Source organism: Canis lupus, chromosome 20 (genome assembly GCF_048164855.1).
Source record: "Canis lupus baileyi chromosome 20, mCanLup2.hap1, whole genome shotgun sequence".
In the NCBI taxonomy this organism is placed as follows: Eukaryota; Metazoa; Chordata; class Mammalia; order Carnivora; family Canidae; genus Canis; species Canis lupus.
In genome coordinates this window covers 48385050-48400328 of record NC_132857.1, presented here as the reverse complement: position 1 = coordinate 48400328, position 15279 = coordinate 48385050, and the positions used below count along the sequence as shown (strand labels likewise).

Sequence of the window (15279 nt, the reverse complement as noted above, 5' to 3'; positions counted from 1 at the left end):
GTTCTTTTACCTTTTATTTTGATAGTCTCCTGAGTCTTCCTTATTTACCTATTTCTGAATATTTACATGGGTCTGATGTTTTCCACTCCATACTGTCACTCTTATACTTCCATCCTCCCATAATCCCAACCCTGTTGCAGTTTTGCGATTTTGAATCCATGATATTAATGATGTCTCCCAGTTTTATATAATTCAAAAATTTGATAAGCATAATTTTTAAGTCTGTAACCAAATAATAGTAACAAAGGTGTGAACCTTTTGGCAAGTAATTAAAAACATCCTTCAGGGGAAATTGATCTAATAATTTAAATTGTATAGGTACAGTTTTGAACAAATTACACATTCACTTCAATTTACCACCATCTTGCACACAAGATACTTTATCTTGAGACTTTTTTTTAAGATTTTTATTTATTTATTCATGAGAGACACAGAGAGAGCAAGAGGCAGAGACACAGGCAGAGGGAGAAGCAGGCTCCATGCCGGGAGGCTGACATGGGATTCGATCCCAGGACTCCAGGATCATGCCCTGGGCCAAAGGCAGGCGCTAAACCGCCGAGCTACCCAGGGATCCCTATCTTGAGATTTCTTAAACATTGCTAAAAATACAAAACCACTCTGTGTATGGCATTTTCATGATATATATTTACCTAAAACTTGTATCAGCAAATAAGTTAGTTGTGCATGATTTGTTTTTATTTTGTTCTTGAGCAAATAGTCTCTTTTAAAAATGCTGAAAAATAATATTTTAGCAAGTTTATCCTAGAATTGCTGTCAGAGATATATGTATTCTTCACCTCTCTATTGTTTGAAAATTTTCACTCATTTTTGAAATCAGGACAGTACCATTCACCATTTTCCAGGTTTCATTCATCTTTCCCATTTTCCATTTATTTCAAAATGATTGTCAATATTCTAAGATCAAAAATATGTGTTTCATTACTTCTTTGATAACTTATTCAATGTGAAGATAAACTCATTTTTAGCAATTAGTTGTTTTTCTCTTTTCTTTGATTTAGAACCTTAACTTCCTATCAAACCTATTCTTCATTCTCCAATCTGGAAATAATTACTTCTATTAAAATGTTGGAAACAGGGTTTCCTGTGTGGCACAGTTGGTTAAGTGTCCGATTCTTGGTTTTGGCTCAGATGGTGATCTCAGGGTCTCAGGATCTAGCCACACCTCAGATTCTGTGCTCAGCATGGAACCTAAGATTCTCTTTATCCCTTATCTACCCCATGTGCATACTCTCTCTTTCTCTCTGTCTCTCAAATAAATAAATAAACCCTTTTTTAAAATGTTGGAAACAAAGAAATTAAGTTCTTTTTCCTGTCTGTGTCCTGCAGATTTATGCTTTGTATCCCAGATGGTCTTGTTCTGTTTTTTTTTTCATGTTCTATAAATTTATATTTAAACATTTGTATTATTTTTGCTTGAAATGGTATACAAGCTTCTACTAAGTTGTCTTTTTGTTTTCTTATAGGTATGTGACATGCTTTTGCATTGTCTTTGGCTACAGTTCCCTCTTTTATACATCCTAGTATTAATAAGGCTCTCGATGCAAGAAAGTGGGAGGTTAGGCAAACCCTGGTGGGGTATATTGAAAGCCATAGGCAGAAATTAATAAAAACGGTTTTTATATCCTTGACCTAACTCAGCATTTCCTCAGCTCCGTGCTTGATGATATGAATCACCCAGGGCGTTTGGTACTAATAAAGATCCCCAGGCCACTATCACCCTTCTCCAAAAATTTCCATTCAATAGGTCTTGTATAGAGTCCAAGAATATGTATTTTAGGAAAAGCACCTCATATGATTCTGATCCTAAGGCACATCCAGAAAATTTAAACTATGTGATGTCAACATTCCCTACAAATTAAAATTTGTTAAGGCTACTAAAACAAATCACCACAAACATAAAGGCTTAAAATAGCAAAAACCCCTTCTCCCCACAGTTTTGGAGCCTGGAAGTCCATAATCAGCAGCACCTCCCCCAAAGAGAATCCTCTGCCTCTTCCAGCTTCTCTGTTGGCTCCAGCTCCTTCTCGGCTGTGGCAGCATCACTCCAATCTCCTGTTTCCATCTTCACATGGCCTTTCCCTGTGGAAATGCACATCTTGAGATCCTTAATTACATTGGCAAAGACTCTGTTTCTAAATAAGGTCACATTCACAGATACCAGGGCTTAGGATCCGACATAGCTCACTGATACGTATGATTCAACCCACAACACCTGAGGAAGTATGCGACCAGTTGAATTATAATAAAGGCTTAGGTATAAGTAGTTTTAAAAGCTGTACAGGAAAAAAAAATAAACGCTGTACAGGTACTTCTAATATACATACAGGTTTGTGAAACAGTCTCAAAATACCAGTGTTTTAGTCCTTGCCTCCTGACTTTGTATGCAATCTCTCTAGAACACGCCTCCAATCTTCAGAGTATCTTGCTTTTCTTTTTAACATTTTATTTAAATTCAACTTGCCAACATATAGTATAACACCCAGTGCTCATCCCTTCAAGAGCTTTTCATTGTATCTGGACCTCTGCATTCCCAAAAGAAATTTATCAGCCACTGGGCAGTAATAATTCTGCTGACAAAGATGCAGCCCTTTAAATTTCTGTCAAGAGTAAACATGAATTCTTCAGACATTTCAGCAGCATTGATTTTACACACACACACACACACACACACACACCCTGCTGTGACAACCCACTAACTGTTCTAGTTTCCAGCACCCTCTTAATTTCTGGGCTCTGAAAATTTATATTATTTTCATACACATGCAACCATGTATTAACATGTTTGATTATTACTTTATCTAGCATTTCTCATTCATCTTCCTCATTGCCAGAACTGTTCAATATGTTTTCCAGGTCTCCTATTAGTCTCACTCTGCATATACTTCCCAGATGCTCCTCTTGACTTCCACGGCTCTGATCAATAGTGATTACTTCCAAATCTATTGCTCTAGCCTATTTGTAGCTCCTAAAATTTCACTACTTCTTATACCCTATTGCAGCCATTCGGAAATTTTTATAGTGTTTCAAACATTTTATTTTATTTTATTTTTTAATAAAATAATTTTTTATTGGTGTTCAATTTACCAACATACAGAATAACACCCAGTGCTCATCCCGTCAAGTGTCCCCCTCAGTGCCTGTCACCCACTCACCCCCACCCCCCGCCCTCCTCCCCTTCCACCACCCCTAGTTCGTTTCCCAGAGTTAGGAGTCTTTATGTTCTGTCTCCCTTTCTGATATAACAGTGTATATTCTCATTCATTTGGGGAATATAAATAATAGTGAAAGGGAATATAAGGGAAGGGAGAAGAAATGTGTGGGAAATATCAAACATTTTATATACTGTGACTTCTGGGCCTTCAGGAATGCCATCTTTCTGGAATATGCTAATAGCACTCCTTCCCCTCCTGCTCCCCTCCTGATTTCACCTGAATATATCATTCCTATCAACTTGTATATAGCTTCCTCTGGGGTGAATATCTAAGAGTAGTTTTGATGTTTCTATTGTGAGTTGCAATAACACTTTATGGGGTTTACATCATAGCATTTATCAGAAAAATTTTTAAATCACTTGTTTAATTATACTACAGAGATTTTTTTTCCTAAATGATCGTAAGCACTCTGAGAAATGAAAATGCTAAACTTTGTATTTCCAATGCTTAGAACTATTTTATTCATTCATTCTAGGTGAGATATCACTAAGTCCTAGAACTCTATCTGGTATAAAGCTCTCAATATTTTGAGAATAAAACTTTTGAAGTAGTTTTCTACTCTGTTGAACAGAGTAGGAACTTGAAGTCAGAGATGTTAAGTGAGTATCCAAGGTCATATATTAATTAGTGTTAAAATCAGGATTTTAACTCAGATTTACCTGCCTATAAACTATGTTCTTTATATATGACTTATGTGATGTATAAAATGAGGTTTTTATGTAACAACAATGGAAGAGTAGCCAAATGAAGACTATTTGTGGTATACTGTTTTTTAATGGTCTTCTCCAAAGTATATTTACCTTATTGGCTCTTTTGAAGTCTGTCCTATGTACATACCAATTCTCAGGAGCCACAGCTAGTATCGTTATCTAGAAATGTATTTCTTCCAAGGTTATAGTCCTATAATCTATATGACTTTAAAAAACAGTGTTTCTCATAACCATGTTTAAGTATGTACCTTAGAGTAGGAATAATCATATTTAAAATTTAAATGGACTACATAAAACATAGGAAGAATTAAATTTTCTATCCTTCCAAAAAATGTTTCTGTGCTATAATTTTTTGAAGGGTATTGTGTATGATCAGTGTGGTATAGGAAAAAATAATATATTTTAAAATCAGTCACACTATTATTCAGATTTTACTCTGACACTTGCTGGTTATGCAGTATATCCTCAGGCAAGTTATGCTGTTTTCTTTTACAAATCGGGGTTGGCAATAACAATTGCAGGGCTGTTGTGAAGAGTATAAGTAATGTATATACATAGCTAGCCTAGTGTCTCATACACAATAAATAATAATATGCAATGTGAGTATTATCATCCTTTCAAGTTTAGATAACATTTTCCTAACCTCGGACTCGTGTAATATCCTACTTTGTCATTTATTTTAACCTGAATCTCCTATTATTCTCCACATAGTTAGTCATGATGGTCAAATTTATACACATATAGGATGTGGATTACATATTCTTAAACAAACCTATGATAACTTTGAGACTTCAATAATAAATTACTTAGAAATATTCATTTTGAGGCCAAAAAGGAGAAATAAGTAGGAAAATTCCTAGAGACAAGAAAGAAACAAATTGGATCTGAAAACTATCTCTAAGCTTTGTGTACTGGATAAATATAAGTACCGTACCAACGATGATTACCCTTGAGAGAGAGAGAAAATTGTTGCCATTTACATAATAGCATACATATAACCCAGCAATAAATTTTAAGTGAAAGATATAATAGATAAATTAAGCATACCACCTGCAACAATGGAAGATTTTTTAACAGTCCATTACTCCACATTAACTATTCTACGAGGTGGAAGTAACCACAGAAATAAAATAGAGTTTTCTTTTCTTTAGTATTTTAATATAGTAAAATGTACGCCACTTTCATTCATGTTTTTTTTCTCCTCAGAGTTAATCAAGTAATCTTTCCAGGTGTCCTACAGTCTGTCTCCTGGAAGATCTAGTCAAAGTCAAGAAAAAAAAGATTGTTTTTAACATTTAAGTCTTTTTCAAATATAAGAATTCATAGTGGTCTCTTAAAAAGAACAAGTACCTAGAAACAGACTGAGATATCAGATATTATTTTCAACTCTTAAAGTAATGCTAATATGGAAAAACATAGAAAGGCTAAATTTATTTTAAGAAGCTTTTGTTTTATTTTTTTAGGAGAAAGAGTATATTGTCATTAAACTTTGTTTCTTTCTCACTATGAGATATTGGTGATAAGATACTAAGAAATTATGGATACAGTATTTTCTATCATTAGTGAAAAATGAAGTGCCCTATATTATACTTAAATTTTTGATGGAACTCCTAAAATGTGTTGTGCATTTGATTGCATTTTTAAGCAGAGAAAATCCAAAGATAATTTTAACACTTTAAATTCATTCCTCTATTTTTTCTTTTTTTCTGAAGTTCAGTTACTATCTTTTATTGGAATGCTGTGATAATCCCAGGAGTTATTCAGTAGATAGACCCAATTTTTGCTACATTACATGCTTTCAGGGTGTGGTGCATTTCCAGATGACCTTTCTTCTGACTTCTTGACCTTTAGGACTTTAAGGACCTGAGAGATCATGTTACAAATCACATGGCTGTCACTACAGAGGCTGTGTGATTTACTCAAGGTCACAGTGCTTTATCAAAGAAACAGAAATGAAACTCTTCAGTCCCTTATACCTGTCCCTTCATTTAATGCCTTTATTCTGTTTAGTGATTTGCCCTATGCCTTTTCTAGCTCCTTTTTAAAAAAATTCCATGTAATTTGCCTTTGGTCCTATAAAGTAAGCCAGACAATGTGCTTGCCAAGAGAAAGTAATGTAACTAAGTATTATGTAAAAAAAAAAAAAAAAAAAAAAAAAAAATTCAGAAATGAGATGCAGCTATTTAGGAACACATACACATTATTAGCAAGTATGTGTATTATATTCACTGTGGGCAGGTATATGACTTATTTTCTCAGAGATTGAAGGTGCATTGGGTTTTAGATTATTTTATTTACTTTGAAAGTTTTTACCTTTTTGGGAGCTAACTTCCAGATTTTTTTGGAGGGGGAGGGGGCTGGTTTTTAGACTTAGAATCTAAGAGGTAAACTCTTAAAGGTTACTTGGAACATTTTCCAGCCAATGAAATATTGTCAAATCTCAGAAGTCTCCAAATGCTTGGAGTGATTTATTCTTTTCCTAGTTACATGTATGATATTGATTAATATGTTCCTAAGCTTATAGAAGAGAGGTTAAAAATGTGAATTAACCTATTATAGATTGAAAAAGATGCAGTGTTATTTTTAAAAGTTAGATCTCATCATATCTTAGAATCTGCATTTTGTTTTTTACTCATTTTACCATCACTTATACTGCAGTTTTGTTTAAAGTCACTCTTCATGTCTACTCTACATCTTCTAAGCATTAAATGATTATCTAAAGAAGAAAACATATTTTAGACAACATCCCTGTTGATTCTTGAAACATAAACACAAGTTTTCATTATCTTGTCAGGTAACAAAAGAAAATTCTCTTAGAAGTATTGATTAAATTATGCCTTGAGCGTTTTCACTTTTCTTTTCATCACTTCCCCTTATATGTCAGAAAATTTGTTGAGTTGCTGCATGGATAGCTTTTGATACAGTCTTTTCTCTCTTCATATCAACGATTGCCTCTTTTTCACTCCTGTCTTTGAATCATATTTAGGCTCTGATCACATTTTTTAAAAGTTAAAATTATTCTAAACTTCATATCTTGAGGCATCTCTTTGGTAATCATAAAATTTAATTAAGATTTGTTCAGTTTTAGAATACTTTCCATTCAAATTCCAATATCTCGGAGGGATATACTCAAATGTAAACTCACACAAAGAAATTGCTTTTTAAGAAGTGGAAAGCAAGGAATCAATACCATATAAACCAGATCTGATATGAGCCACTACTTTCCTTACATTTTGTTTATGAAATAATATCAATTTATGTTGTCATTTGGATAAGTTACTGGTATTAGAGATGGCAGTCATTTGTAGTCTGTTCACTGGATGCTATTGCTGGTCAGTTTGGCTGATTCTCTTTGCCCAGCTCAACTACATTCTAGAAGGAGTTCTCACAGGCTCCAAGGTTGACTTATTATTTCACCATTTTAAGAATGAGGATGAATACTATAGCCCCCAATTTAATTTGAAATATTATTTTGAAGATAATACACAAAATATGTCTTTGCAACTATTATGCAAAATTAACTTGCTCACATTTTACCATTCAAGCTAGTCATGGCTTGACAAAAAGTATACATTAATATAGACTTTTAACTTTAAAATGTCAGAGTTTTTAAGGGAAAAATATAAACCATTCTATAAAAGTTATAACAATGTCATTCAAAATTATTATTTCCTAAAGACACTGTCACCTATGTGCTTCATTGATTAAAATACTAAGAAGATGCTCAGTACCATGATTTCAAATATTTTGTAAAGTTCTAACTCTTAGAAAGGAATAATCCAGAATAGGCCTGGATGGAACCCCTGGGAAACATAACTGCCTGACCAGCCCAAGTCCCAGGGCCAATAAGAGGTCTGAGTGTTAACTGCCATTCAAACCTTCTTACCAGTGGTGCAGTGCAGGGAATGCAAACAATTCTTCATCATCTGATTCTCCTAGGCTTTTTTATTCACTGTAAAGTACTCATTTAAAAAAATATTAAAAGTATGAATATCCTATGCTCTTAAGAAGTTTGTCACTATATTAGTTTTTCTAAGGTTTCCTCTGCCTTTTGTGGAGGATAGGGGTGGAGTTCTGGTCACATTAGCAAATTAGAAACAAATTAAATCAAGCACAGTCAATAACATCTTTCCTATTGAATATTTTTATATCTTTCATAGAATTTCCAACTTGTGAGCCACTAACTCAATTCATATGCAAAAGTGGAAGATGCATTAGCAGCAAATGGCACTGCGACTCTGGCAAGTACCAAATGTTCCCTGTATTGCACTGATTTGATTGGGGGCCTGGCTGTCAGTGCCGCTTCACCTCTTTCAGATGCAGCTTGTACAAGAAGTTTGCAAAGCCAAGCAAAATGGCTTAGACAAGTGGTGAGAGGGCACCTGGCACATCAGTGGGGATTAGCATTAAGGATAATGGGACTTGATATCTGTCTCATGGGACTATAAAGAGATTTGTGTTCAGATATTATACTGGACATAGTCTAAATCCACAAACATGAAGTAAAGGGGACAATTGAGGCAATGACCTGGACAATTTGGGTTCTCTGAAGCATCGGTGTAAAGTGCTCTGTAACCTCAGGATGAAGGAGTTTATAGATTATTATGGAATTATCCAAATGGTCCTAACTCTGCTCCCTTGCTCTTTATGTATAAATGGTGTTTTTTCTCATACTCAATTGTATCATTATGCTAAATTATGCCAAACACAGGTAAATGAATTATGTATAAATCATACATTCTCAGTCACTGATTTCAATTTAATCTATTTTCACTTTGCATTTCTCTCATCTCCCTCCTGCAACAGTTGTTAATAAAGAATATAAATCATTGCTAATGATAGTGACAATTTCCCAGTATAAATACTCACTTAAGTGTCAGTAGAAGAAGAGTGCATAGTGACTCCTCATGTTGACAATGGAGAAGGGTCTGAATTAAAGATATAGTCATAAACTCTGGGGCATAGAGATTGTAGTTCTAAACAATAATTTTCCATGCTAATTATATCACCAGCTGTATCATTTCATGAAATTCCTGCAGTCACCATTGTCCTCCCATTTTATAATTATTACCTGCTGCATCGATTTGTTCAGTCAATGGTTAGTCATTTCTGAGTGAAATAGAAATTAAGCTTTAAAATCCAAAGGTGAGGATTGTTTTCCCTCTTTGTTTAGTAGTTGTTGTTTAATCAGAAGTGAAACAATATCGAAATGAATATAATCCCTCCACTGTTCATGGGAAATGCTGATCATTAATTTATCATTCTTTTATCAAACCCAAAGGAATACTCTATGTAAAAAAAAAGAAATGTTAGATATTTCATAAGAGAAGTTTTTTTTTTTTTTTTTTCCTGGGTCACTTTTCACTTCCTTGATGTTGATCCTTCTTTCCAGATGATGACTGTGGGGATGGCAGTGATGAGGTTGGCTGTGTTCACTCTTGCTTGGATAATCAGTTCAGATGTTCCAGTGGCAGATGCATCCCAGGCCATTGGGCCTGTGATGGTGACAATGACTGTGGAGACTTCAGTGATGAAGCCCAAACCAATTGTACCAGGGAAGGTTAGTAATTTTGTGAAGATATGAACTCTCATTTTTAAATTGATATATAATATTTAAGTGTTTCAGAACGAATATTATATAAAGATAATATTTGGAACAGGGTAAAATAATTGATTGCTTTACTTTCACACTTTAATTTCTCTGGTTTCTCATTTTAATACCTCCTTATACTTTGATTCCTTCTGTGGTTTTTGCTTCTTACTTTTATCAGATGCTTTGTTACTCCTTTAATCCTCTCCAACTCCTAAATTGCCAAACCCCAAACTCTTCCCAAAAGGAAAACAAACTAAAAATAAGAAAGGCATACTTTTTATTTCAACACCAAATTTGTTTTTTTTTAGGCTTGAAATAACCCCCTATTAAGTGATGATGTATTCCAACTGACTGACTTCTGGAATGCTAAAGAGAGGGATACTGTGACCATGCGTCTCAGCATTGTCCAGCAGACTTGATCCTGTCATTTGCATCCATTACTTGCAAAATTTGATCAGCCATAGGTCATGCTAATAAATTAGAAATCATGTTGGAAATGTCACAGAAAAAAATCATTAGCCTGCCAAACATTCATACAATCAGTAACATTTTTTTTTTAAATGGAAGTTTTCTTTCTGCTTAAGAAATTGGAAGGTTCATTTACTTTTTAATCTATTCCACAAAAATTTATTGAAAGATTTTTATGTGCCAGGCACTGTGCTTGGACTGAATGATGGGTAAGAGAAATCTGGTCCCTGTTCAGTATTTAAAATCTAGCATGCAAAGAGACAATAACATGATTTATTTACTGAATTGGGTACTTGGGGTGGGAAGGCATAGATTGTGTGATCATAAGAAAGGAATTGTTTTCAAAGTATTTTCCAGAGGCATATATTTGTCTTCTGCAAATGTTTAACAACTTATAAAATAGAAAATTTCTGTATTTTTTCTCTGACACGTGTCGTTTTGTCTTTCTTTTGTTTCCTCTCTCTCTGTCACTTCCTCTCTCCTTCCCTTCCTCTCCTCATTCCCTTTTTTCTCTTTCTCTCTCTCCCACCCCTCTTTATTTCATTCTTTTGTCCTTTTCTGTCTTATTCTAGTTGGTCTACTGATATATAGGAACTAGAGATTTTCACTTCTTACTAGCCTTGCATGTAAAAGAAAAAGGTATAAAAATATATTTTTTCCTTTTTTAAAAATATTGGAAACATTCATCTAAGGTGTGGTTGACATGTAATTACCAAGTTACACTTTTAATGTAAACTGCATTTTCCCCCACCTCACAGATGTCTTTTTAGGCTCCTCATGATGTGTACATCTGTGGTCTGCTGGCACTGCCCCTAATATGCTGTGAAAGATAAATTGCCCCAAAGTTAATTTACTATCATCTCAGAAATGAGATCCCATCCTTCTTTTCTATGTGTATTTGTCTCTACGTTAAAATGATCATTGCACATTAAGGAGTTTTGGAGAGATTGCTTTAGCTTCATGAGTATCCAAAGTGAGTGGTACATCCCTTTGTAGCCTCATTAGGTAATTTCTTAGGTTTGGATTATTATAGAATCAGTGTCTACTTAATGTTAATGACCTTCACCTTTAGAGCACCTCAATTTTACAAATATGTTACTGAAAAGGGTATACTGTCAATGTGAATACTATGCATTTCTTATATGATTATGGTAATATATTAAGGAAATGATCCAGATAATCTACATGATTCTTGGACATGTTTCAAGAAAAGAATGAAGAAAGCTTCTTGAACTAATTTATATTTATCAGATTATAAATTCCCTAATCAAATACTATACTTGCTGAATACAAGTCACCAGAATTGAAGAAAGGGAACATACCATTGACTTTGGTACAAGGCAATTAAGAGTATTTCAGAGGGTATTCAAATATTTTTACCCATCATTACTTTATGTATTCTGACACAGAAGTTGTAAAATAATCATGACACATAGAATTGTTAAAGCTGATCAGGAAAGTCATTTTGCACATGCAAGGTGTGTAAGGTCATTGCAAAAGTAAAGTAGAAATTTGATGCAATTAGTCAGATAATTTAGTCTCAAAACCTGCTGCGGAAGAAAGACCAGGGGATTCTGGCTTGAGTCTCAAGACAGGCTGTCAAAACTGATCAAAGCCACCATATAATTGCTCAGCACTTTGCTGTACATTGCCTGGGTTAAAAGAGCATATGGTCTAGTTTCTCTTCACTCAAATTGCTTTCAAAAAAGCAAAAATACTCTTGAATTAACTTTTACTAGTAAATGAAACCAGGAATGGAACATTCCATATATAATCCTTATTTTAGAAAATTCTTGAATTTAAGTTTAATTCATATTTTCTTTTAAAACCACTTTCAAAAAAGAATTTCTATAGTGATGATCATTTGTTTCATCATAACAACTATATGGTGAAAGTATTCATTGCTAGCCCCCTTCTAGATGAATTCACTCTTCTCCTTCCCCCTAATGTTGTGCTGGTCTTTCCTCTCACTTCCAAGATCCCTTATTAGTCAAACGAGATGCGGTATCTTTAGACAGCCCTGCACACACACGCACATGCACACACAGGGTATACAAGAAAGAGAGGAATATAAAGACAATCCATAGCACATGGATTCCTCCCTTGGTTTCATTGCCTGTTTATCATTAATTTAGCCCTGGTTTCTTTTTTGTTCTGACTACTTTGGTTGGCACATTTTTCTATAATAACCCTTTTATAAGGCTACTGGGTGAATAGCTTTTCCAACGGAAAAATAAGTGACGCTCAAGGAATTTGGTATGAGGGAACACCCCCTAGAGCCTTAGGCCTGGCCATTTATTAAGTATTGAAAGGTTCTGTAAAAAGATGGTTTTACCTGTAAGGACATCTAGAGTAAAATTAAAATGAAACTTCTGTCTTTTCTTACAAGTCTTTAACTCTCTGTCTAGAATGGAAAAAAAAAAAATTAAAGAGAGAAGTAGAGAGAGAGAGAAAGGGACTCTGAACATATGCATCTATAAAATATGTATAAATATGTATAAAATACATAGAATTAATCTTATCTCATTGTTGACAGTTTAATTCATTTGAATTATGTATAGTTTCATTCCTCTACTTTTTGAGGGAATAATATCAACCATATTTTTCCCAAGGAGTAAGGCATTTTTAAAGTAAACGTATGATTTTTTTTGTGTGTGTGTATGTTTAGACAGCTATTCCCCAGGTCAATTTCCACTTAGAAATTGTCTTAAAAATTTATACTTAATAATTGCAGCACAAACTTGCATAATTCTTTCTCTAGAATTGATTTTGCCTAAATTTTGCAATTTCTCCTAAATGCAACTTAACTATCCCTCAAATATTTGGATTTTTTCTTTACTTTGAAGGGTCATCTGACCCTGATTTATGGTCATTGCTCTTTAATACCTTCTGTTTGGCTGTCTAGAAAGGGAATATTTACTGCCAGCTGCACTAAGAAAATGAGCTGGGTGATGATAGAACATATGGGATCTCCTATTTACATCACAAATACAAACTAACTGAAAATGTAAAATTAAATGTGTATTGACCTTCAATTTTGATTTATTATGAATAATCTTTAACAAGTTCCCAAATCCATTAGGCAGTTAAGTGTATAACATTATTAGTATGTATTCCTACACATGGTCATATTCTTCAACTTTAGCTGTTTAGCTTTGCTTCTGCTATGGAAACTTTCACTTTTCTGTTGGGCTTTATCTTTATTCATTTATTCATTTGCCTTGCTACTTCCCTGTTCACAGATTTAAGAAGGAAGCTAGGATAATTTTGTCTTTGTAGTTTCATATTCAAGTACAATATCTGATATACAGCAAATGCTCAGTAAATAATTATTGAGTGAAAGAGTTTATTTATTGACCAAAATTTGATTACACCCTCAGAATCCAACCTTTATTTGTTTTGTATTATGTATCTAATAACTTATTTTTCTGTTTCTTTGCCTTATTCCCAGATCCTGGAGATATTTTTATGATGTTGTACAAGACTAGATGTATTGATCTATTCATGTACATCTCTTTAATAAAGTGTAATCACTTCTGCTTACCCAATAAATATTTGCACTTTCAATCCAGGATTCAATAAAATAAAATAGATAGGACATCTCCTTTATCTTTTATTATTGTTTATTTTTATTTACATCATCTCTGTCCAATAGATAGTAAATTCCAGAAAGATGGGTAGAGCTTAAAGTTTTTTGGTATTTATTATTTAACAGTAAGTGCCAGTGAGAAGATTCCGTTAGCGATAATTTAGTGGGGGAGAAAAGATGTTAGCATCTGTTAGCAAACCACTAATTGCCAGACATTTTACATTTGTTACTTCACTTAATCCTCACAATAAGGATTACTCAGAGAGGTTAACATACTTGTTTAGGATTACACAGCTGGAGTTTGAAGCAAAGATTTTCTGTTCTTTTTTCTCCCATCCAGCTCCCTGCTTCCATAGCAATGGAATATAACCCACCCGTTTCATTTTTTTTTCTGACACTTTATCCATAACATTTATATGATCTCCAAATAATTACTATATTTTAATTTCATCTCATTTTCCTTTAAGAGAAAAGAAATAACTTTCTACTTATTACAAGTCATTGTAATGAAACTTTCCAAAGAGCACTAGAAGGAACCTGGAACATTATAGTTAATAACCACAGTAAATCTGCCTGTCTCCTTTTGTTTGTTTGTTTCTATTTTCCTTTCACTCCCACAACTCACCTTGATAAAGTGGATTCTGAAACTTTGTCATTACAATAGCTGTGGACAGTCTCACAAAGACAATTTCTTCAATCACCCAAAGTATATGTTAGTCAGCCATGAAAATTTCACCTAATAGACTTAGGAAATTTAGAAAGCTGGAAGAAAATGAAAGATCATTTAGTACAGTTATTTTATCATGCAGATGAAGTAAAGGGCTCATTTAAATAAAATTATTCTCATAAGTATTTAACAGCAACAACAGCAACAACAACAAAACATGCTGCTTCCTGGAAGGAGATGATAATGTTCTGTGTTAGAGATTTGAGATTGAAAACTTTTATCCATAAAGACATTTTCAGGAGAGGTTTGAGATTCAAATGATTATGCTAAAGTCTTTGCAGAAAATTCAGAAAGGTCAGACTACGACCAACCAAAAAGGGATAATATCCTACCTAAGGAAATTGAATCCACCCACAGGAGTGCAAGTATCAAAACTTTATTTTGTGGCAGAAGACTTAGGTTACACATTTAAGCCTGGAGAGAATGGAAATTAAAACCAGTATCTCTTGACTTCCAGTCTATGTCATATCCTATCTCAGTTGAACGCATCATGTTTTAGCAGCACAGCTTAATCCTAACAACATAGAAAACAAGATACCAATGAATACTGTATAGTATTGTATACAATTAGGTTCAGTCATCTGTTTTGGTTTTCTTTTATGAAAATATTCTGAAGGTGCTTTCAGTTAATTTTTACTAAAACACACAATCAAAATAACTTATTTCTCAGTCACTGAATTTTATTGAGAATAAAATATTGTCTTTGAAGTTGAGGAAATTAGTAAATGATATACTCAGCAAAATCATACAATCTTCTCTTCCAATGATTTTTAATCATTCTCCTTTAAGGAAAATATGGATTATTTTCTGATAAAATACAATTAAAAGCAAATTTAAACTTTGTCTACATTAGAGGTATAATATCTACTTTCAATGAGATACAAATTGTCTGGCTTAACTTTATTCTCTCACAGATTGATTTATTTTCCTCAAGAAATGTTAACACTGAGATATCAAAA

The 15279-nt window shown here is 33.6% G+C and overlaps 1 protein-coding gene across 1 annotated transcript in view; it reads left to right on the top strand.

Moving 5' to 3' along the window:
* Window positions 1-15279, top strand: part of LRP1B (LDL receptor related protein 1B) — a 1825680-nt gene that overhangs the window by 1149557 nt on the left and 660844 nt on the right. Inside the window, exons 19-20 of the mRNA XM_072789062.1 lie at window positions 8104-8184; window positions 9336-9503. Coding sequence (XP_072645163.1) covers window positions 8104-8184; window positions 9336-9503 — 249 coding nt within the window. The remainder of the gene's footprint in view (window positions 1-8103; window positions 8185-9335; window positions 9504-15279) is intronic.